This window comes from Salvelinus namaycush, chromosome 4 (genome assembly GCF_016432855.1).
Source record: "Salvelinus namaycush isolate Seneca chromosome 4, SaNama_1.0, whole genome shotgun sequence".
Taxonomy (NCBI): domain Eukaryota; kingdom Metazoa; phylum Chordata; class Actinopteri; order Salmoniformes; family Salmonidae; genus Salvelinus; species Salvelinus namaycush.
Window position 1 is genome coordinate 81,987,911 of NC_052310.1, and position 25,000 is coordinate 82,012,910.

At 40.0% G+C, this 25,000-nt stretch overlaps 2 protein-coding genes across 4 annotated transcripts in view; both read left to right on the plus strand.

Moving 5' to 3' along the window:
- Positions 1 to 9,707, plus strand: part of LOC120046022 (dedicator of cytokinesis protein 1-like) — a 99,825-nt gene extending 90,118 nt beyond the window's left edge. Inside the window, exons 15-18 of the mRNA XM_038990935.1 lie at positions 3,666 to 3,800; positions 7,638 to 7,728; positions 9,216 to 9,292; positions 9,687 to 9,707. Of these exons, the coding sequence (XP_038846863.1) occupies positions 3,666 to 3,800; positions 7,638 to 7,728; positions 9,216 to 9,292; positions 9,687 to 9,707 (324 nt within the window). The remainder of the gene's footprint in view (positions 1 to 3,665; positions 3,801 to 7,637; positions 7,729 to 9,215; positions 9,293 to 9,686) is intronic.
- Positions 3,633 to 25,000, plus strand: part of LOC120046860 (receptor-type tyrosine-protein phosphatase epsilon-like) — a 23,788-nt gene continuing 2,420 nt past the window's right edge. Inside the window, exons 1-15 of one of the 3 annotated variants that reach the window (XM_038992428.1) lie at positions 3,633 to 3,800; positions 7,638 to 7,728; positions 9,216 to 9,292; positions 9,499 to 9,535; positions 9,687 to 9,784; positions 15,361 to 15,480; positions 18,324 to 18,487; positions 18,671 to 18,806; positions 19,410 to 19,559; positions 19,953 to 20,046; positions 20,761 to 20,837; positions 21,028 to 21,162; positions 21,977 to 22,102; positions 22,803 to 22,954; positions 24,560 to 24,695. In XM_038992428.1, the coding sequence (XP_038848356.1) occupies positions 9,722 to 9,784; positions 15,361 to 15,480; positions 18,324 to 18,487; positions 18,671 to 18,806; positions 19,410 to 19,559; positions 19,953 to 20,046; positions 20,761 to 20,837; positions 21,028 to 21,162; positions 21,977 to 22,102; positions 22,803 to 22,954; positions 24,560 to 24,695 (1,353 nt within the window). In that variant the 5' untranslated portion in view covers positions 3,633 to 3,800; positions 7,638 to 7,728; positions 9,216 to 9,292; positions 9,499 to 9,535; positions 9,687 to 9,721. Of the gene's footprint in view, positions 3,801 to 6,091; positions 6,111 to 7,637; positions 7,729 to 9,215; positions 9,293 to 9,498; positions 9,536 to 9,686; positions 9,785 to 15,360; positions 15,481 to 18,323; positions 18,488 to 18,670; positions 18,807 to 19,409; positions 19,560 to 19,952; positions 20,047 to 20,760; positions 20,838 to 21,027; positions 21,163 to 21,976; positions 22,103 to 22,802; positions 22,955 to 24,559; positions 24,696 to 25,000 lie in introns of those variants that run through there. The other 2 variants (XM_038992429.1, XM_038992427.1) reach the window with 2 other exon arrangements.

A 25,000-nucleotide genomic window follows, 5' to 3' on the forward strand; every position in this document is an offset into this window, starting at 1 on the left:
CACACCTCGCTGCCATAAAGTGCAATTAGTTCAATGACACATTCAATTAGTTTCAGCCACATTATTTCAATTAGAATTTGTTTTTTAATGGCGTAGAATGCCCTGCGTCCTTTCTCTCTCAGTTCATTCACTACATCATTAAGGTGTCCGGTTGAGCTTATTTTTAAACCTAAGTAATTGTAGTGTGTGCAGTACTCTATATATTTTGTACCAATTGAGAACTTTGGTCTAATTCCCTGAGATCTGGAAAATCTTCTCTGGAAAAGTATTATTTGAGTCTTTTTGGGGTTTACTGCCAGGGCCCAGGTCTGGCAGTACTGCTCTAGCAGGTCCAGGCTCTGCTGTAGGCCATGTGCTGTGGGTGTTTACTGCCAGGGCCCAGGTCTGGCAGTACTGCTCTAGCAGGTCCAGGCTCTGCTGTAGGCCATGTGTTGTGGGTGACAGCTGGCATAGGTCATCTGTGAAGAGTAGGCATTTAACCTCTGAATTGTGGAGACTAACACCAGGGGCTGAGGATTTTTCTAGAATAGTGGCCAATTCGTTGATGTAATTATTGAAGAGTGCAGGGCTCAGATTACAACACTGGCGAAGCCCCCGCCCCTGGTTAAAGAATTCTGTTATTTTCTTGCCAATTTTGATGCTGCACGTATTGCCAGGATTTAATTATGTCATATGTTTTACCCCCTACACCACTTTCAATAACTTAGAATCAAATGCTTTTTGGAAGTCGATAAAGCAAGCGTATATTTTGGTATTATTTTGATGGACATGTTTATCTATCAGGGTGTGTAGGGTGTAAATATGATCAGTTGTGCGATGTTTTGGTATAAATCCAATTTGGCTTTTACTCAAGACATGTGCTTATTAAGGAAGTTGAGAACTCTTACATTTATAATACTACAGAAAACCTTCCCCAGGTTACTGTTCACACAAATGCCTCTGTAATTGTTAGGGTCAAATTTGTCTCCGTTCTTAAAGATTGGGGTTATGAGTCCTTGATTCCAGATGTCAGGGAAATAACCTACACTCGCGATCAAATTAAAATGAAATTTAATATAGCCAATTGAAATGTTGCACTAGTGAGTTTGAGCATCTCATTTAGGATGCCATCAGGTCCGCATGTCTTTTTAAATTTGAGGGCCTGAAGTTTCTTATAGAGCTCCTGGTCAGTAATTGGGGAGTCCAGTGGATTTTGATTGTCCTTTATAGTTTTTTCTAATCCATTCAACTTCTCATGAATTTGGCGTTGTTCTGCGTTTGTGTCAATTTGAACGGTGTTGTAGAGTGTTTTAAAATGGGTTGTCCACATGTCACCATTTTGTATCGCTAATTCCTCTTGTTTAGATTTTTAAAACGTTTTTTCCAATTTTGCCAGAAGTTGTTTGTGTTTATGGACTCCTCAATTAGTGTCAGCTGCTTGCTGTTGTACTGTGCTTTTTTGGTTCTGAGTGTTACGTTTATAGAGTTTTAAAGTCTCATAGTAATGAAGGCGTAATTCACCATTATTTGGGTCTCTGTGCTTTTGGTTGGATAGTGTTCTAAGTTTTTTCCTTATAATTTTACAATCTGCATCAAACCAGTTGTCATCTGTGATCTTTTTCGTTGAGTTTTTTTTGTCAATTTCAGTTGTGCTTCTTTTGCCGTTTGCCTGAATATATAGTTGATGTTTTGTACAGATAGATTGATGCCTTCTTTACTGTGAGTGAATGTGGTATCCAGAAAGTTATCTAAGAGTGTTTGAATATTTTGGTTACAGGTTGCTTTCTGGTATTCTTCTGTGCTGTTTTGGGCCCATCTGTATGAATGTCTGATGTTGTACAGCTTACTGGGCTGTGAATGTGTGGTTGTTTCCATGTCTGTTCTTTTGAGGAACAACGTAATTTGGCTGTGATCAGACAGAGGCGTTAGTGGCTTGACAGTGAATGAGCTGAGAGAGAAGGGGTCAATGTCTGTAATCATATAGTCTACTGTACTGTGGCCAAGATGTGAGCAGTAGGTGAATCTCCCCAAAGAGTCCCCCCGTAACCTACCATTGACAAAGTACAGACCCAGGCTTCTACAGAGCTGCAACAGATCCCTTCCGTTGTTGTTGATGGTGCTGTCACTATTGTTTCTATGGGGGAGATTAAGGCAGTTAGAAACAGTATGGCCTGTAATAAAGCTGTCCCCTCGTTTGCTCGTTAGATCAGGTAGTGTTCCTGTGCGCGCATTTGTGTCCCCACAGATGAGCACATTTCCCTGGGCCTGGAAATAGCACGTCTCTTCCTCAATGTGGGAATATCCCCTCTGAGTAATATGGGGATTCTGAGGGGGAAATAAATATTGCGCAAAGGAATACATATTTTTCTGTCAGTACAAATAATTTTTTCAGTTTTAACCAAATGTGATATTTACCAATTTTGAGGGGATCAATTAGATTTTGTAGTTGGGATTTGTACCAAATGATCAGTCCTCCAGAGTCTCTGCCTCTATTGACAGAGCTGTGTTCCTAGAAGGCCAGCATCCCAGAGTCGCCTCTTCACTGTTGACGTTGAGACTGGTGTTTTGCGGGTACTATATAATGAAGCTGCCAGTTGAGGACTTGTGAGGCGTCTGTTTCTCAAACTAGACACTCTAATGTACTTGTCCTCTTGCTCAGTTGTGCACCGGGGCCTCCCACTCCTCTTTCTATTCCGGTTAGAGCCAGTTTGCGCTGTTCTGCGAAGGAAGTAGTACACAGCGTTGTACGAGATCTTCAGTTTCTTGGCAATTTCTCGCATGGAATAGCCTTCATTTCTCAGAACAAGAATAGACTGACGAGTTTCAGAAGAAAGTTATTTGTTTCTGGCCATTTTGAGCCTGTAATCGAACCCACAAATGCTGGTGCTCCAGATATTCAACTAGTCTAAAGAAGGCCAGTTTTATTGCTTCTTTAATCAGGACAACAGTTTTCAGCTGTGCTAACATAATTGCAAATTGTTTTTCTAATGATCAATTAGCCTTTTTAAATGATAAACTTGGATTAGCTAACACAACGTGCCATTGGAACACAGGAGTGATGGTTACTGATAATGGGTCTCTGCACGCCTATGTAGATATTCCAGAAAAAATCTTCCATTTCCAGCTACAATAGTCATTTACAACATTAACAATGTCTACACTGTATTTATGATCAATTTGACGTTATCTGATCCCCTCTCTCTCTCTCTCTCTCTCTCTCTCTCAATCTCTCTCTCTCTCCCCCCCTCTCTCTCTCTCTCTCTCTCTGTCTGTCTGTCTGTCTGTCTGTCTCTCTCTCTCTCTCTCTCCCTCTGTCTCTCTCTCTCTCTCTCTCTCTCTCTCTCTGTCTCTGTCTCTGTCTCTGTCTCTGTCTCTCTCTCCCTCTCTCTCTCTCTCTCTCTCTCTCTCTCTCTCTCTCTCTCTCTCTCTCTCTCTCTCTCTCTCTCTCTCTCTCTACCTCTCTCTCTCTCTCTCTCCCTCTCTCTCTCTCTCTCTCTCCCCCTCTCTCTCTCTCTCTCTCTCTCAATCTCTCTCTCTCTCTCCCCCCCTCTCTCTCTCTCTCTCTCTCTCTCTCTCTCTCTCTCTCTCTCTCTCTCTCTCTCTCTCTCTCTCTCACACACACACACCACCCCTTCGAGCAACAAACTGAACCTGTCTTCTCTCTCCCCCGTCCTTCGCCCACAGAGCAACAGACAGTGGTGCTGCTCCCCAGATCCCCCTCTGCCTCTAAAACCTACTTCCCCATCCCGGTCGACTGTCTGGAGGAGGAGACCAGGATACGATCCGCTGACGACGGCAAACTCTTCAGAGAGGAGTTCAATGTAAGGACTAATCCTCTACTACTACTGTCCTAGTACTGTAATCAGTTACAGACAAACTGGTCAGAGAGGAGGTCAATGTAAGGACTAATCCTCTACTACTACTGTCCTAGTACTGTAATCAGTTACAGACAAACTGGTCAGAGAGGAGTTCAATGTAAGGACTAATCCTCTACTACTACTGTCCTAGTACTGTAATCAGTTACAGACAAACTGGTCAGAGAGGAGTTCAATGTAAGGACTAATCCTCTACTACTACTGTCCTAGTACTGTAATCAGTTACAGACAAACTGGTCAGAGAGGAGTTCAATGTAAGGACTAATCCTCTACTACTACTGTCCTAGTACTGTAATCAGTTACAGACAAACTGGTCAGAGAGGAGTTCAATGTAAGGACTAATCCTCTACTACTACTGTCCTAGTACTGTAATCAGTTACAGACAAACTGGTCAGAGAGGAGTTCAATGTAAGGACTAATCCTCTACTACTACTGTCCTAGTACTGTAATCAGTTACAGACAAACTGGTCAGAGAGGAGTTCAATGTAAGGACTAATCCTCTACTACTACTGTCCTAGTACTGTAATCAGTTACAGACAAACTGGTCAGAGAGGAGTTCAATGTAAGGACTAATCCTCTACTACTACTGTCCTAGTACTGTAATCAGTTACAGACAAACTGGTCAGAGAGGAGTTCAATGTAAGGACTAATCCTCTACTACTACTGTCCTAGTACTGTAATCAGTTACAGACAAACTGGTCAGAGAGGAGTTCAATGTAAGGACTAATCCTCTACTACTACTGTCCTAGTACTGTAATCAGTTACAGACAAACTGGTCAGAGAGGAGGTCAATGTAAGGACTAATCCTCTACTACTACTGTCCTAGTACTGTAATCAGTTACATACAAACTGGTCAGAGAGGAGGTCAATGTAAGGACTAATCCTCTACTACTACTGTCCTAGTACTGTAATCAGTTACAGACAAACTGGTCAGAGAGGAGTTCAATGTAAGGACTAATCCTCTACTACTACTGTCCTAGTACTGTAATCAGTTACAGACAAACTGGTCAGAGAGGAGGTCAATGTAAGGACTAATCCTCTACTACTACTGTCCTAGTACTGTAATCAGTTACAGACAAACTGGTCAGAGAGGAGTTCAATGTAAGGACTAATCCTCTACTACTACTGTCCTAGTACTGTAATCAGTTACAGACAAACTGGTCAGAGAGGAGGTCAATGTAAGGACTAATCCTCTACTACTACTGTCCTAGTACTGTAATCAGTTACAGACAAACTGGTCAGAGAGGAGGTCAATGTAAGGACTAATCCTCTACTACTACTGTCCTAGTACTGTAATCAGTTACAGACAAACTGGTCAGAGAGGAGTTCAATGTAAGGACTAATCCTCTACTACTACTGTCCTAGTACTGTAATCAGTTACAGACAAACTGGTCAGAGAGGAGGTCAATGTAAGGACTAATCCTCTACTACTACTGTCCTAGTACTGTAATCAGTTACAGACAAACTGGTCAGAGAGGAGGTCAATGTAAGGACTAATCCTCTACTACTACTGTCCTAGTACTGTAATCAGTTACAGACAAACTGGTCAGAGAGGAGTTCAATGTAAGGACTAATCCTCTACTACTACTGTCCTAGTACTGTAATCAGTTACAGACAAACTGGTCAGAGAGGAGTTCAATGTAAGGACTAATCCTCTACTACTACTGTCCTAGTACTGTAATCAGTTACAGACAAACTCTTCAGAGAGGAGTTCAATGTAAGGACTAATCCTCTACTACTACTGTCCTAGTACTGTAATCAGTTACAGACAAACTGGTCAGAGAGGAGTTCAATGTAAGGACTAATCCTCTACTACTACTGTCCTAGTACTGTAATCAGTTACAGACAAACTGGTCAGAGAGGAGTTCAATGTAAGGACTAATCCTCTACTACTACTGTCCTAGTACTGTAATCAGTTACAGGCAAACTCTTCAGAGAGGAGTTCAATGTAAGGACTAATCCTCTACTACTACTGTCCTAGTACTGTAATCAGTTACAGACAAACTGGTCAGAGAGGAGGTCAATGTAAGGACTAATCCTCTACTACTACTGTCCTAGTACTGTAATCAGTTACAGACAAACTGGTCAGAGAGGAGTTCAATGTAAGGACTAATCCTCTACTACTACTGTCCTATTACTGTAATCAGTTACAGACAAACTGGTCAGAGAGGAGGTCAATGTAAGGACTAATCCTCTACTACTACTGTCCTAGTACTGTAATCAGTTACAGACAAACTCTTCAGAGAGGAGTTCAATGTAAGGACTAATCCTCTACTACTACTGTCCTAGTACTGTAATCAGTTACAGACAAACTGGTCAGAGAGGAGTTCAATGTAAGGACTAATCCTCTACTACTACTGTCCTAGTACTGTAATCAGTTACAGACAAACTGGTCAGAGAGGAGTTCAATGTAAGGACTAATCCTCTACTACTACTGTCCTAGTACTGTAATCAGTTACAGACAAACTGGTCAGAGAGGAGTTCAATGTAAGGACTAATCCTCTACTACTACTGTCCTAGTACTGTAATCAGTTACAGACAAACTGGTCAGAGAGGAGTTCAATGTAAGGACTAATCCTCTACTACTACTGTCCTAGTACTGTAATCAGTTACAGACAAACTGGTCAGAGAGGAGTTCAATGTAAGGACTAATCCTCTACTACTACTGTCCTAGTACATTAATCAGTTACAGACAAACTGGTCAGAGAGGAGTGCAATGTAAGGACTAATCCTCTACTACTACTGTCCTAGTACTGTAATCAGTTACAGACAAACTGGTCAGAGAGGAGTTCAATGTAAGGACTAATCCTCTACTACTACTGTCCTAGTACTGTAATCAGTTACAGACAAACTGGTCAAATGTCAGTGTCCTCTCCTCTGCTACTCTCAGTAGATGAATGTACTACTGCTGTCCTACTACAGTATTAGCTGACAACGGGTTCTTCAGGGAGGAGTTCAATGTAGGTGTAACCCTCTCTGATGTTCTCAGTACTGCTACAGCAGTAATGTACTCAGCAATTGGCCTCTGTCTGTCTGTCTGTCTGTCTGTCTGTCTGTCTGTCTGTCCGTCTGTCTGTCTGTCTGTCCGTCCGTCCGTCCGTCCGTCCGTCCGTCCGTCCGTCCGTATGTTTTGATATCTTGAGGAAATTAGGAAAATTATAGTGGTTCATCATGTGTCACACTTGTATGACTCGTTGATAAAGTGTCCCTGTGTTCTATTTGGGGATTCATGGGGTTTGTCTACGGATGTCCAAACACAGCCTTGAGTTTATGATTCAGGATGATTCAGGATCTTTGGACCGTAGGATACACTCTTTTGTGGGAGGTTTTCTACGTAGAGGAAGTTTACGTTAGTCACTGTTAATGGACTAGAGGTTGTACAGGAAGTGCCTATAGACTGCCTTAACAAATACCTATTGGTTACACTACTCAATGCACAAGCTCTGCCTGGAAGCAAGGCCTATGTAATACTGGTAACCTGATAGGTTTTTAATGCATGGTGTGTTATGTAAACTGTTGACCCACGTGTCAGACGTGGCGGTTGATTCAGGGTTTTTAAAAGTTTCTAAAGTTTATTAATCGCCACGTTCACAGGATACAACAGGTGTAAAACAGTGCAGCTTAGCCTGGTCCCAGATCTGTTTGTGCTGTGATCGTCCTACGGTCGTTGTCACAAACAGATCTGGGATCAGCCTGGTGTTGCTGACTGACTGACTGGCTGGCTGGCTGGCTGGCTGACGGACTGTGACTGACTAACTGTGGTGTGTTCTGTTTTGTTTTCAGTCGTTGCCGTCTGGATATACCCAGGGGACATGCCAGGAGGCCAACAAAGAAGACAACAGAGAAAAGAACAGATATCCCAACATCCTTCCATGTGAGGGGCTCCATCTCATTCTCTCTATATCATTAACTAGTGATATCCCAACATCCTTCCATGTGAGGGGCTCCATCTCATTCTCTCTATATCATTAACTAGTGATATCCCAACATCCTTCCATGTGAGGGGCTCCATCTCATTCTCTCTATATCATTAACTAGTGATATCCCAACATCCTTCCATGTGAGGGGCTCCATCTCATTCTCTCTATATCATTAACTAGTGATATCCCAACATCCTTCCATGTGAGGGGCTCCATCTCATTCTCTCTACATGTATATCATTAACTAGTGATATCCCAACATCCTTCCATGTGAGGGGCTCCATCTCATTCTCTCTATATCATTAACTAGTGATATCCCAACATCCTTCCATGTGAGGGGCTCCATCTCATTCTCTCTATATCATTAACTAGTGATATCCCAACATCCTTCCATGTGAGGGGCTCCATCTCATTCTCTCTATATCATTAACTAGTGATATCCCAACATCCTTCCATGTGAGGGGCTCCATCTCATTCTCTCTACATCATTAACTAGTGATATCCCAACATCCTTCCATGTGAGGGGCTCCATCTCATTCTCTCTACATCATTAACTAGTGATATCCCAACATCCTTCCATGTGAGGGGCTCCATCTCATTCTCTCTATATCATTAACTAGTGATATCCCAACATCCTTCCATGTGAGGGGCTCCATCTCATTATCTCTATATCATTAACTAGTGATATCCCAACATCCTTCCATGTGAGGGGCTCCATCTCATTCTCTCTACATCATTAACTAGTGATATCCCAACATCCTTCCATGTGAGGGTCTCCATCTCATTCTCTCTATATCATTAACTAGTGATATCCCAACATCCTTCCATGTGAGGGGCTCCATCTCATTCTCTCTATATCATTAACTAGTGATATCCCAACATCCTTCCATGTGAGGGGCTCCATCTCATTCTCTCTATATCATTAACTAGTGATATCCCAACATCCTTCCATGTGAGGGGCTCCATCTCATTCTCTCTATATCATTAACTAGTGTCAAATAATAACTTGCTGGTCATGTAGAGCCACATTTCCTGGGTCTGTATCTATTTGCAGAGCAGAAGTCAAAGTTATTTTGGCGTCGGTCAGTGATGTGAGACTTGTTCCCCAGCGACATGTATTAACACAGCAGTAGATAGAGATCCTCACAGATAGTCAACTCTTCTCTTCCTGCCTACACTCTTCTTCTTCTTCCTTTTGACCGCTTCACTTCCTCTTTGGTCTATTCATTAATTAACCCCTGACGCATGTCCATTGTATAGAAACTGAGACTAGGCTGCAATTTGTTCATCTTCACTCCCAACTTTTAGGATCTATTCAATATAACATGAATAGAGATCAAGGAACTGTCTTTACACCCATTTTGACCCGTTTTACCTACTGGAATTGTTGTCCAAAAATGTTGTGTAGAAAAGCCCTAACGTGTCCATGTGTTGTGAACAGATGATCATTCCAGGGTGGTGTTAACCCAGCTCGATGGAAACCTCTGTTCAGACTACGTCAACGCTTCATACATCCATGTGAGTTGGGATCTAGCTTTTTAAATGTGTGTTCTTCGTAGGCCTAAATAAGGTTGGGATAATATATATATCATAATATTAATAAGAAATCATATATGTATCAATATATTATAGAATATATCATGTTATTATTCCAACCGAAACAAGACTAGTTTTCTTTGTAACGTTATTAATTAACAGTGTTTTTTAAAATGTTTCTCTGTTAGGGCTACACGGACAATAACAAATTTATTGCAGCACAAGGTAAATAAATTGATGTTGTTCTGCAGCAAAATATTTTGATTATTAGTGTCACGTGTGTTTTCCAAATGTAATAAAACATTTTCTACTATGGGTGCTGGTTCCGTCAACAAAGATGAGTGGGTTAATGAGGTAATGGACTGTTGTGTCCCAGGTCCTAAACAAGACACGGTAGCAGACTTCTGGAGGATGATATGGGAACAGAAGACGGCAACTATTGTCATGCTGACCAACCTGAAAGAGAGGAAAGAGGTGACTGGTTACAAGACGTTCTCACTCTTTCAGTGTTACTTTCACTTTGCTTTGAGTTTCTCTATAATGTTATACCAGCACTAGAAATACAGCTACTGTTTTCATTACACATTACTGATACACTACTACACTGATACTAATACTATATTACTACTACACTGATACTAATACTATATTACTACTACACTAATACTAATACTATATTACTACTACTACACTAATCCTATGTTACTACTACACTACTCCTATATTACTACTACACTAATCCTATATTACTACTACACTAATCATATGTTACTACTACACTAATCCTATGTTACTACTACACTAATCCTATATTACTACTACACTAATCCTATATTACTACAACACTGATACTAATACTATATTACTACTACAAGAATACTATATTACACTAACACTGATACTAATACTATATTACTACTACAAGAATACTATATTACACTAACACTAATCCTATATTACTACTACACTAATCCTATATTACTACTACACTAATCCTATATTACTACTACACTAATCCTATATTACTACTACACTAATCCTATATTACTACTACACTAATCCTATGTTACTACTACACTCATCCTATGTTACTACTACACTCATCCTATATTACTACTACACTCATCCTATATTACTACTACACTAATCCTATATTACTACTACACTAATCCTATATTACTACTACACTAATCCTATATTACTACTACACTAATCCTATATTACTACTACACTAATCCTATGTTACTACTACACTAATCCTATATTACTACTACACTAATCCTATATTACTACTACACTAATCCTATATTACTACTACACTAATCCTATATTACTACTACACTCATCCTATATTACTACTACACTCATCCTATGTTACTACTACACTCATCCTATGTTACTACTACACTAATCCTATATTACTACTACACTAATCCTATATTACTACTACACTAATCCTATATTACTACTACACTAATCCTATATTACTACTACACTAATCCTATATTACTACTACACTAATCCTATATTACTACTACACTAATCCTATATTACTACTACACTAATCCTATATTACTACTACACTAATCCTATATTACTACTACACTAATCCTATATTACTACTACACTAATCCTATATTACTACTACACTAATCCTATATTACTACTACACTAATCCTATGTTACTACTACACTAATCCTATGTTACTACTACACTAATCCTATATTACTACTACACTCATCCTATATTACTACTACACTCATCCTATGTTACTACTACACTCATCCTATGTTACTACTACACTAATCCTATATTACTACTACACTAATCCTATATTACTACTACACTAATCCTATATTACTACTACACTAATCCTATAGTACCACTACACTAATACTATATTACTACTACACTAATCCTATGCTACTACTACACTAACACATTGCTGCTTGTCTTTGCCAGAGTGCCCTCAAGCCTCCGAAGTCAAGCCATCTATTACCACTTCCGTCTCACTTCACAATCTCAGAGGAGAGGAGAGGAGGTCATCTGTCTCCATGTGTACTTTCCCCTGTGAGCAGTCCCAAGGAGCTTTACCCTGCAGAGAGAAAGAGAGAGAGAGAGAGACCTTACCCTGCAGAGAGAGAGAGACCTTACCCTTCAGAGAGAGAGAGAGAGAGACCTTACCCTGCAGAGAGAGAGAGACCTTACCCTTCAGAGAGAGAGAGAGAGAGAGACCTTGCCCTGCAGAGAGAGACCTTACCCTTCAGAGAGAGAGAGAGAGATAGACCTTACCCTGCAGAGAGAGAGAGAGACCTTACCCTTCAGAGAGAGAGAGAGAGAGAGACCTTACCCTTCAGAGAGAGAGAGAGAGAGAGACCTTACCCTGCAGAGAGAGAGAGAGACCTTACCCTTCAGAGAGAGAGAGAGAGAGAGAGACCTTACCCTGCAGAGAGAGAGAGAGACCTTACCCTTCAGAGAGAGAGAGAGAGAGAGACCTTACCCTGCAGAGAGAGAGAGAGACCTTACCCTTCAGAGAGAGAGAGAGAGAGAGAGAGACCTTACCCTGCAGAGAGAGAGACCTTACCCTTCAGAGAGAGAGAGAGAGAGAGACCTTACCCTGCAGAGAGAGAGAGAGACCTTACCCTTCAGAGAGAGAGAGAGAGAGAGACCTTACCCTGCAGAGAGAGAGAGAGAGAGAGAGAGACCTTACCCTTCAGAGAGAGAGAGAGAGAGAGACCTTACCCTGCAGAGAGAGAGAGAGAGAGAGAGAGAGAGAGAGAGAGAGAGAGACCTTACCCTTCAGAGATCAATAAAAACAGGAAGGAAAGGAGATTAAAATCAGCTTTTGTGCGGCTCGGAATCGATGATTAAATAATGGCTAATAAAGCCCTCTAAGTCTTTATCATAATTAGTCAGCAAACTCTCTTTAAGTGGTTTTAGACTGGCTAATTCTGATTGACTGGCTGGCTGGCAGATTAAGCCCTCACATTCTTTACTGCACTCAGTGTCTTACCAGTCACCTTTAGGATGGTGGTGCATTCAATACACGCATTCAATGCCACCCTCCTATACCCCTACAAATCTAGAATAGTCCTAGTGAGCAAAATGATGTTGAAAAGACGTATAAAATAAGTATTTTCCAGACGTTGAAGTTAGGTTCATTTAGGTTCTGATTTCATTCGGTCTGGAGCAGACTTGATTTGGTCCCAACATAGACGTGTCACGAATCCCGCCGAAGATGGTGCCTCTTCCTGTTCGGGCGGCGCTCAGCGGTCGTCGTCACCGACCTACTAGCTGCCATCGATTCTTTTCTTTTTGTTTCTGTTAGTTTGGGCTGATTGGGTGCACCTGTTTTGAGTTTAGTTTTGTGGGTAGGCTATTTAAGGGCAGTAAGCCCGCTGGCTTTTGTGCGGGCTTGTTTATTCTGTTATTTGGTGTTGGATTGTTACGTGGATTTATTATTTTTTCTGGACAGTTTAGTCCTGTGTTTTTGGACTCGTCTTTTCATGCGCCCGTGTGTTTAGGGCATGATCGTTTTCCCTGTCAACTGGAAAATAAATCCACTTTCTTGAAACCCTGCTCTCTGCGCTTGACTCCTCCACCCAGTACTCCTAGCAGCTCTGACAAGACGTCTATGATTGGCTCAGATTTGGTCCAATCAAGGTTGGTCCTGCCGCATCAAACCTGAACCAAATATACATGTCTATGACTGGTTCAAGGCCGGTTTGGACCGCACAAATAAAACACCAAAAAACGACGCCTGGACAGGACCAAAAAAAAAGACTTCCAAAATACGTTGCCGTCTGCCTGTGCTTACTGGGGTGTAGCCTACAGTGTCAGCCCACAATGGAATTGTATGAATGTCCATCTTTGTGGTAGGCCTACCATTGTTATAAAACAGGCAATTACATTGGCTTTACTAGTCCAGAATCATGTGACTAATCAATGTGGCTATTTAATAAGCTCTGAATATCAGCTACCCAACTTTTATCAGGTGTTATCCTGAGCCTATTGGCAATGTGTTTACACAGCGGGAAATGCAGAAGTGCTTCCTTTTTCACTATGTCATTCATGTTATCTCCAGCCTGTAGGCTACAGAAAAGGCCACATACTCTTTCTACCGTAGGCCATATCTGCTACATGATTTACGTCAGATCATTTTTTTAAACAGAACGTTGGTGGAGCTCCGCAGCGATGCGAATGGACAAGATAAATCTTTTTTGCGCCACTTCCTTTAACAAAGTGAGCCATGCTTATCACAGGGCGTCATCAGCGCTCACCTAATAAGCCCTTATGCCACTGGTTGAGAGAAATACTCATCCTTGTTTGGGCAAGAAATATGTGAGGTTTTATGTGTCGTTGGAGGGTGCGTCTTGGTCAGTTTAACTTGGAAAACGAAGCCCTTGTCAATCTGCCGCAATAGGTGGTCGCCTAATCCTGCCTAACGGGCGGGCCGGCCCTGGAGGGATCTCTTCCTTCTCACTCTAATAGGTTGAAGAGTCAGGGGGAGCTAAGAAGTCAAGACAGATTTCCCCCCCTGCGTGTGAACTAATAGAATATAGTACTACAATACAGTCTTATCTTCTAAACTATGTGTAGAATCAAGATGTTGTTCTTGTAGGCTACACCGTACGTCCTCCAGCTTGACCTACCATACATTATAGAATGACCTGTAGACATGCAGTCTCCATGCTAGCATACCACTTAGAATGACCTGTAAACATGCAGTCTCCATGCTAGCATACCACTTAGAATGACCTGTAAACATGCAGTCTCCATGCTAGCATACCACTTAGAATGACCTGTAAACATGCAGTCTCCATGCTAGCATAGCACTTAGAATGCACTGTAAACATGCAGTCTCCATGCTAGCATAGCACTTAGAATGACCTGTAAACATGCAGTCTCCATGCTAGCATAGCACTTAGAATGCACTATAAACATGCAGTCTCCATGCTAGCATAGCACTTAGAATGCACTGTAAACATGCAGTCTCCATGCTAGCATAGCACTTAGAATGACCTGTAAACATGCAGTCTCTATGCTAGCATACCACTTAGAATGACCTGTAAACATGCAGTCTCCATGCTAGCATACCACTTAGAATGACCTGTAAACATGCAGTCTCCATGCTAGCATAGCACTTAGAATGACCTGTAAACATGCAGTCTCCATGCTAGCATAGCACTTAGAATGACCTGTAAACATGCAGTCTCCATGCTAGCATACCACTTAGAATGACCTGTAAACATGCAGTCTCCATGCTAGCATACCACTTAGAATGACCTGTAAACATGCAATCTCCATGCTAGCATACCACTTAGAATGCACTATAAACATGCAGTCTCCATGCTAGCATACCACTTAGAATGACCTGTAAACATGCAGTCTCCATGCTAGCATAGCACTTAGAATGACCTGTAAACATGCAGTCTCCATGCTAGCATAGCACTTAGAATGACCTGTAAACATGCAGTCTCCATGCTAGCATACCACTTAGAATGACCTGTAAACATGCAGTCTCCATGCTAGCATACCACTTAGAATGACCTGTAAACATGCAATCTCCATGCTAGCATACCACTTAGAATGCACTGTAAACATTCAGTCTCCATTCAGTCTCCATGCTAGCATACCACTTATAATGCACTGTAAACATGCAGTCATGCCATGCTGGCATACCACTTAGAATAACCTGTAAACATTCAGTCTCCATGCTAGCATACCACTTAGAATGCACACCCGATCATTTTGTTTCATATCGTGTTGGGGTCAATTATATTTATATTTCTGTCAATTCAGTAAATACACAGAAATTCCAATTCCAATTCTCTTCAATGCTTTTCAAAAAAGGAAACTGTATCATTGAAATTAGAATGTGGTTACTTATACTTTCTGAATGAACTGGAATTCAAATGGAACTGATTCCAACCCTGTTGGATACTAAATTAGGGTGCTAGTATAGACACCGGAACATTCTCTATGATTAGAACCTGAGTGTCCTCTGGTGACTCATTGCTTCCCTGTTCTTGTGTTTCCAAACCACTAGGACAAGTGTTACCAGTACTGGCCAGACCAAGGCTGTTGGACCTATGGTAATGTCCGGGTGGCTGTGGAAGACTTTACTGTGTTGGTGGACTACACCATACGGAAGTTCTGCATACAATATGTAAGTTATTATTAGATGGTAATCATGTGGGTTTTTAGATTCTAACCGTACTGTAGGTTTGGTTGGAAATGTAAGTGCTTGCCTGTCCTATACTTATTCACTTGTAGTATACTAAAGTCCTATACCTATTCACTTGTAGTATACTAAAGTCCTATACTTATTCACTTGTAGTATACTGAAGTCCTATACTTATTCACTTGTAGTATACTAAAGTACTATACTTATTCACTTGTAGTATACTGAAGTCCTATACCTATTCACTTGTAGTATACTAAAGTCCTATACTTTTTCACTTGTAGTATACTAAAGTCCTATACTTATTCACTTGTAGTATACTAAAGTCCTATACTTATTCACTTGTAGTATACTAAAGTCCTATACTTATTCACTTGTAGTATACTGAAGTCCTATACCTATTCACTTGTAGTATACTAAAGTCCTATACTTATTCACTTGTAGTATACTGAAGTCCTATACTTATTCACTTGTAGTATACTAAAGTGATACTAATATTAGTATTTGACTGTAAATATGTAGTCTACAGAGCTCCACAACACTGATGGACATACAAACGTAAAAGATGTGCTGTAAACGGTGTGTGTTTTTTTGTGTCATGTGAATAAAGTAGACTACAGATGTAGGATCATAATTTGATCACTCTTTTGTTGCGGATAACTTTCCTGCACAGCAGGAAATGCAAACCTGTGATTTTAAAGGCGTTTAAAGTTTGTAATTTCCACTTTGATATTTTAGACTTGATTTGCCCAAACGAAAAATGTATCAACCCCTACAAAAGTCCTTTAATTATAATCCACATTATAATTCACATTTCCTGTTTCTGCAGGGTTATTTTCCTGCTGTAACAAACTGTCTCAAATTACGATCCTACATCTGTACAACACAACACATGAACCACAGAGTCACAGACTATCAAAGCCTACTGCTGCTACTGATCACCAGTGACTCACTCTTGTTGAAAGACCCTCGCACCCAGGGCCCCACGTCGGGGACAGGGTCTATTGTGTGTGCAGCCTGCTGGCCCAGCCTCGCGCCCAGGGCCCCACGTCAGGGTCTATTGTGTGTGCAGCCTGCTGGCCACCACAGGTGTTCCATGTCCCTGAGCTGACACTACTCAGCGGTCGTCTGTGGTTTGGCACAGACCAGCCCGGTCTAGTAGCTAGACATTCTACTAGCCTACACTCTTAGAAAGGAAGCTGCTATCGGCAACTTAATAGGGTTCTTTGGCTGTCCTCATAGGAGAACCCTTTGAAGAACCCTTTTTGGTTCCATGCAGAACCCTTTTTGGTTCCATGCAGAATCCTTTCCACAGAGGTAGTATCTGGTTTATAGTAATGACTCTATGTAGTATCTGGTTTATAGTAGTCTCTATATAGTATCTGGTTTATAGTAATGACTCTATGTAGTATCTGGTTTATAGTAATGACTCTATGTAGTATCTGGTTCATAGTAATGACTCTATGTAGTATCTGGTTTATAGTAGTGACTCTATATAGTATCTGGTTCATAGTAGTGACTCTATAGTATCTGGTTTATAGTAATGACTCCATGTAGTACCTGGTTTATAGTAATGACTCTATGTAGTATCTGGTTTATAGTAATGACTCTAGGTAGTATCTGGTTTATAGTAATGACTCTAGGTAGTATCTGGTTTATAGTAGTGACTCTAGGTAGTATCTGGTTTATAGTAATGACTCTATGTAGCATCTGGTTTATAGTAATGACTTTATGTAGTAACTGGTTCATAGTAATGACTCTAGGTAGTATCTGGTTTATAGTAATGACTCTATGTAGTATCTGATTTATAGTAATGACTCTAGGTAGTATCTGGTTTATAGTAATGACTCTATATAGTATCTGGTTTATAGTAATGACTCTATGTAGTATCTGGTTTATAGTAATGACTCTATGTAGCATCTGGTTTATAGTAATGACTTTATGTAGTAACTGGTTCATAGTAGTCTCTATGTAGTATCTGGTTTATAGTAATGACTCTAGGTAGTATCTGGTTTATAGTAGTGACTCTAGGTAGTATCTGGTTTATAGTAGTGACTCTAGGTAGTATCTGGTTTATAGTAATGACTCTAGGTAGTATCTGGTTTATACTAATGACTCTAGGTAGTATCTGGTTTATAGTAATGACTCTAGGTAGTATCTGGTTTATAGTAATGACTCTATGTAGTATCTGGTTTATAGTAATGACTCTAGGTAGTATCTGGTTTATAGTAATGACTCTGTAGTATCTGGTTTATAGTAATGACTCTAGGTAGTATCTGGTTTATAGTAATGACTCTAGGTAGTATCTGGTTTATACTAATGACTCTAGGTAGTATCTGGTTTATACTAATGACTCTAGGTAGTATCTGGTTTATAGTAATGACTCTAGGTAGTATCTGGTTTATAGTAATGACTCTAGGTAGTATCTGGTTTATAGTAATGACTCTATGTAGTATCTGGTTTATAGTAGTGACTCTAGGGAGTATCTGGTTTATAGTAATGACTCTATGTAGTATCTGGTTTATAGTCATGACTCTATGTAGTATCTGGTTTATAGTCATGACTCTATGTAGTATCTGGTTTATAGTCATGACTCTATGTAGTATCTGGTTTATAGTCATGACTCTATGTAGTATCTGGTTTATAGTAATGACTCTAGGTAGTATCTGGTTTATAGTCATGACTCTATGTAGTATCTGGTTTATAGTCATGACTCTATGTAGTATCTGGTTTATAGTAATGACTCTAGGTAGTATCTGGTTTATAGTAATGACTCTAGGTAGTATCTGGTTTATAGTAATGACTGCTCTGTGTGTCCTCTCCTGTAGCAGGCCAGTGACGGCAACAAGCCCTCCAGGCTGGTCACTCAGCTACACTTCACCAGCTGGCCTGATTTTGGGGTGCCCTTTTCCCCTATCGGCATGCTCAAGTTCCTCAAGAAAGTCAAGACCGTCAACTCCTCCTTCGCTGGTCCCATCGTGGTTCACTGCAGGTACTTTATACTGGGGATGCAGTCTTTTAGACACATTTCAACTGCTGTACTGTACATAGTAGCGTGAAGGTTACTTCACCACTTATCTTTAGGGAGAGAGAGCGAGATCTAACTGTCATGCTATGATTCTCAGATGCTATAGATAGTTGACTCCTTGGCCGTCTCTGTCCTTTGTCTCTGCAGTGCTGGTGTGGGAAGGACAGGGACCTTCATTGTGATTGACGGCGTGATTGACATGATGCACCAAGAGCAGAAGATTGACGTCTTTGGTTTTGTGTCCAAGATACGAGACCAGCGCTCACAGCTTGTACAGACAGACGTGAGTAGGCTCAGAACAACAGGGTCACAACACTATTTCATGCAATGCATCGGTCTATGTTTATCTTAGTGCTAGGACTAGCAACTGTGCAAAAGTAAGCATTGTCCTTCCTACTACTACAGTGTTCTAAATATGTATTTGTGTTGTAAACTAGAAAATATAGAGGTCCAAGAATCTATCCCTGTGGAACACCACACTTGATCTCATCTTCTTCTTCTTCTGCTTCTTCTTCTTCTGCTTCTTCTTCTGCTGCTTCTTCTTCTTCTGCTTCTTCAGCCTCTTCTTCTGCTGCTGCTTATTGTTCAGCTTCTGCTTCTTCTTCTGCTGCTGTTTCTTCTTCTCCTTCTTCTTCTTCTGCTTCTTCTTCTTCTGCTTCTTCTTCTTCTGCTTCTTCAGCTTCCTCTTCTTCTCCTTTTTCTTCTTCTTCTGCTTCCTCTTCTTCTCCTTCTTCTTCTCCTTTTTCTTCTTCTTCTGCTTCTGCTTCTTCTGTTTCTTCTTCTTCTACAGCTTCTTCCTTTGGAAGCAATTATCAAAGTGTATGCACTTTCATTCCTATTGTTCTAGTGCTCTAAATATGTGTTTGTGTTCCTGTGTGGCCTCCAGATTCAGTACTCGTTCATCTACCAGGCCCTGTTGGAGTACTACCTCTACGGAGACACAGAACTGGACGTGTCCTCTCTGGAAGGACACCTGCACAAACTCCACAACACCCACGCCCCCTTCGACAGGGTCGGCCTGGAGGAAGAGTTCAGAGTGAGAGCCGGGGTCCTGTCTCTCTGACAGGGTTGTAGTTGATAAGATAGAGACCCTTTGCTACATGCAGTGTAGAATCCTTGAAAGTCTATGCATGTTTATAATAGCAATGGTGGACATTGTGTATAAATTATTCTATATTAGTTTGCATTACCCTTATTTTTTGGGCCTCACCGGCCGTGATCGGGAGTCCCATAGGGCGGTGCACAATTGGCCCAGCATCGTCCGGGTTAGGGGAGGGTTTTTGCCGGGGGGGGGGGGGTAGGCCGTCATTGTAAATAAGAATCTGTTCTTAACTGACTCGTCTAGTTAAATAAAGGTACAAATGTTAAGTCATCTATGTGTACATTTACACCTTGACACTTTTCTGTCCCCGCCCCCCTTATCGTCCAGAAACTGACCAACATGCGAATAATGAAGGAGAACATGAGGATGGGAAATCTCCCTGCCAACATGAAGAAGAACAGAGTGCTCCAGATCATTCCGTGTAAGGAACGCCGGAAAAGTTACAACACAACAAACTGAACGAGATCTGTTTTCCCAGAGTCCAGTTAACATTACACTACGTCATGCGGTATTCTTTCACTTGTGACAGATTGTGACCCACAGATTATATTGTGTTCATAAACCCCCTTTTAGAACGAAACGAGAGATATTATCAAATCTCTTTTTTCCCTTGGTTCTCTCACCTAAATTGCATTTGTGCAGAAATAACAAGTGAAATCCATTGTATATGTTATTTTTTTTCATATTTGGTATTCATATATTTCAACATTGATGCGTGGGACTGACATCCAGAGATCTTTTAGCCAGTCGTCTTGTTGTTTTATCTGATAAAAACACAAGTTTTTGCTGTTCTTTAGGTTGAGTGATGCATTTTTCATTGCCTGCCTCTCATCTTGCAAATAGTGTTTGGGAAATGGAGCCGTTTAGGATGCATCTCAAATGGCACCCTATTCCCTATTTAGTGCACTACTTTTGACCAGGGTCTATAGGGCTCGGAATGAATCCTTTCACTTTTGCACAGTGCAGCGTAATTAAAAGGCCAACCCACGTCGTAGTTCTGCAGTTACGATGAAGGGGGCCGTTATTTTATCTGGAGATTGAGTTGCAGTGTTATGTGATTGTTATACTCTGTATACTGTCTTTGTAGTTTTCTCCCGTTTTAATATGAATTTTAATCTTGAATTGTATTTTTCAGATGACTTCAACAGAGTGATTATGTCCATGAGAAGAGGCCAAGAGTTTACTGACTACATCAATGCGTCTTTTATAGATGTAAGTAAACATTACAATACTCACTACTACATCAATGAGTAAACGTGAGTCAATGTCATATTTGTTGATGGTTTTTGCGTTATATTAAAGTATATATTCATACTCTGCAATCTGCAAAGTTTCAAGGAGGTTGTACCTGTCTGACATGGTGGTAGTGACTGTACTGTATACTGTGGTGGGGTGTCCTCAGGGCTACAGGCAGAAGGACTACTTCATAGCGACCCAGGGTCCTTTGTCTCACACGGTAGAGGACTACTGGAGGATGGCCTGGGAGTGGAAGTGTCACTCCATCGTCATGCTGACTGAACTACAGGAGAGGGAGCAGGTAGGGAAGGATCTGCATCAGAGAAATAGCATTTAAACAATTAATATTATATTAATATATCTCTATGCTATTCACTTACTAACTACCTGCATCTCAGTTGTCTATTGCCAGCAAGGATCCAAAACTAGGACCTCTTTGTTTTGAGTTATTGTAATATTGTACGAGGCTACTGTTCTTACATGTTTTGAGTTATTGTAATATTGTACGAGGCTACTGTTCTTACATGTTTTGAGTTATTGTAATATTGTACTAGGCTACTGTTCTTACATGTTTTGAGTTATTGTAATATTGTACTAGGCTACTGTTCTAACATGATTTGAGTTATTGTAATATTGTACTAGGCTACTGTTCTAACATGATTTGAGTTATTGTAATATTGTACTAGGCTACTGTTCTTACATGTTTTGAGTTATTGTAATATTGTACTAGGCTACTGTTCTTACATGTTTTGAGTTATTGTAATATTGTACTAGGCTACTGTTCTTACATGATTTGAGTTATTGTAATATTGTACTAGGCTACTGTTCTTACATGTTTTGAGTTATTGTAATATTGTGCTAGGCTACTGTTCTTACATGATTTGAGTTATTGTAATATTGTACTAGGCTACTGTTCTAACATGTGTTGAGTTATTGTAATATTGTGCTAGGCTACTGTTCTTACATGTGTTGAGATATTGTACTAGGCTGCTGTTCTTACATGTTTTGAGTTATTGTAATATTGTACTTGGCTACTGTTCGTGAACATGTCTTCTGTTATTTGATGGTAATGGAATCACTATGCTATCCAGTACTTAATCTCCTGTCTCCTGCAGGACAAGTGTTTCCAGTACTGGCCCACAGAGGACTCAGTGACCTACGGAGACTACACTGTAGAGATGAAGGGAGACACTGTGTGTGATACCTTCAGTGTACGGGATCTGGTACTCACCTACGGCCCAGTAAGTTTACATGGAAATACCCTGTGAGGTAGTGAGGGACTTTAAGCAGTAGTTTATTGAGACATCTTCTTCTTACCTCTAGAGGAGTCCATGATTAGTCACAGCAATAAAGTGTTTGTCATGTTAGCATATTGCTAATCTTGTAACCCTCAACCCAAATTAGACGTTAACAGTCATCACGAGAAACTAGCGTTTTGCAAATAATGTGCATCCCAAACGCTAAACTATCTTTCCAAAACTTAGCAAATGGCAAAAATATGCTCCCAATGCTGAATTATCCATCCAAACCTAGCATGTTGCTAAAATTAGCTCCCGATGCTAAATGAACTGTCCAAACCTAGTATGTTGCTAAAATTAGCTCCCAATGCTAAATGATCTGTCCGAACCTAGCATGTTGCTAAAATTAGCTCCCAATGCTAAATGATCTGTCCGAACCTAGCATGTTGCTAAAATTAGCTTCCAATGCTAAATGATCTGCCCAAACCTAGCATATTGCTAAAATTAGCTCCCAATACTAAATGATCTGTCCAAACCTAGCATGTTGCTATAATTAGCTCCCAATGCTAAATGATCTGTCCAAACCTAGCATGTTGCTAAAATTAGCTCCAATGCTAAATGATCTGTCCCAACCTAGCATGTTGCTAAAATGAGCACCCTGACAGCTACATTATCTTTCCAAACCTGGGTTTCCATGTTTCAGGATAAGCAGACACGTCTGGTCCGCCACTTCCACTTTCACGGCTGGCCAGAGATCGGGATCCCAGCCGAAGGGAAAGGAATGATCGACATCATCGCCTCGGTGCAGAGACAGCAACAGCAGTCAGGAAACCATCCCATCATCGTACACTGCAGGTAGCTAAAACTCTGACCCTTATCACCATGTGGTGGAATATGTTACCTTGGTAACACTTTTACACTTCACTGTTACCTAAGTAACATTTTCATACCACTTTAAATGTACTTCGTAACAATTCTTTATTACACATTTACTGTTACTTTGGTAACTCTTTATTATTACACATTTACTGTTACTTTGGTAACACTATTATCACACATTTACTGTTACTTTGGTAACACTTTATTATCACACATTTACTGTTACTTTGGTAACACTATTATCACACATTTACTGTTACTTTGGTAACACTTTATTATCACACATTTACTGTTACTTTGGTAACACTATTATCACACATTTACTGTTACTTTGGTAACACTTTATTATCACACATTTACTGTTACTTTGGTAACACTTTATTATTACACATTTACTGTTACTTTGGTAACACTATTATCACACATTTACTGTTACTTTGGTAACACTTTATTATCACACATTTACTGTTACTTTGGTAACACTATTATCACACATTTACTGTTACTTTGGTAACACTTATCACTCATTTACTGTTACTTTGGTAACACTTTATTATCACACATTTACTGTTACTTTGGTAACACTATTATCACACATTTACTGTTACTTTGGTAACACTTTATTATTACACATTTACTGTTACTTTGGTAACACTTTATTATCACACATTTACTGTTACTTTGGTAACACTATTATCACACATTTACTGTTACTTTGGTAACACTTTATTATCACACATTTACTGTTACTTTGGTAACACTATTATCACACATTTACTGTTACTTTGGTAACACTTTATTATTACACATTTACTGTTACTTTGGTAACACTTTATCACACATGTACTGTTACTTTGGTAACACTTTATTATCACACATTTACTGTTACTTTGGTAACACTTTATTATCACACATTTACTGTTACTTTGGTAACACTATTATCACACATTTACTGTTACTTTGGTAACACTTTATTATTACACATTTACTGTTACTTTGGTAACACTTTATCACACATGTACTGTTACTTTGGTAACACTTTATTATCACACATTTACTGTTACTTTGGTAACACTTTATTATCACACATTTACTGTTACTTTGGTAACACTTTATTATCACACATTTACTGTTACTTTAGTAACACTATTATCACACATTTACTGTTACTTTGGTAACACTATTATCACACATTTACTGTTACTTTGGTAACACTTTATTATCACACATTTACTGTTACTTTAGTAACACTATTATCACACATTTACTGTTACTTTGGTAACACTTTATTATCACACATTTACTGTTACTTTGGTAACACTTTATTATCACACATTTACTGTTACTTTAGTAACACTATTATCACACATTTACTGTTACTTTGGTAACACTATTATCACACATTTACTGTTACTTTGGTAACACTTTATTATTACACATTTACTGTTACTTTGGTAACACTTTTTACTTGTATAGTTTGTTGGGCATTCTTTAGGCAAGACTGTTACTGTTACTAGCAACCCATTACAACAGTCACAAAACCCCAAAGTCACTGTTTTTATTGAATGTTCTGTTGTGTAGTGCTGGTGCAGGGCGAACAGGTACGTTCATTGCACTGAGCAATATCCTGGAGCGGGTCAAGGCCGAGGGCCTACTGGACGTCTTCCAGACTGTGAAGAGTTTACGGATGCAGAGGCCACATATGGTCCAGACTGTGGTGAGGCCTTTGACACAAATCACCATTTGTAAACCTATTTTAATTTCCAAAGAATCCATTGTTTTAACATAGTTTGACACACATCGTAATTGACCAAGTATCTATCGGTCCCAATGTCATTAATAGATAATATAATGTAGTAATTTATTGTCCATTAAGTTTACACAGAATGGATATTTGTCTTTGGTGCTCTGGTTTACAGTAAAATGATCAAAACGGATTTAAAACATAGACATTACACAGTGAACATTTACATGTCAGTTCACCGGAGTCGTATTTACAATTCTCCCTGACGGTTCTCAAAT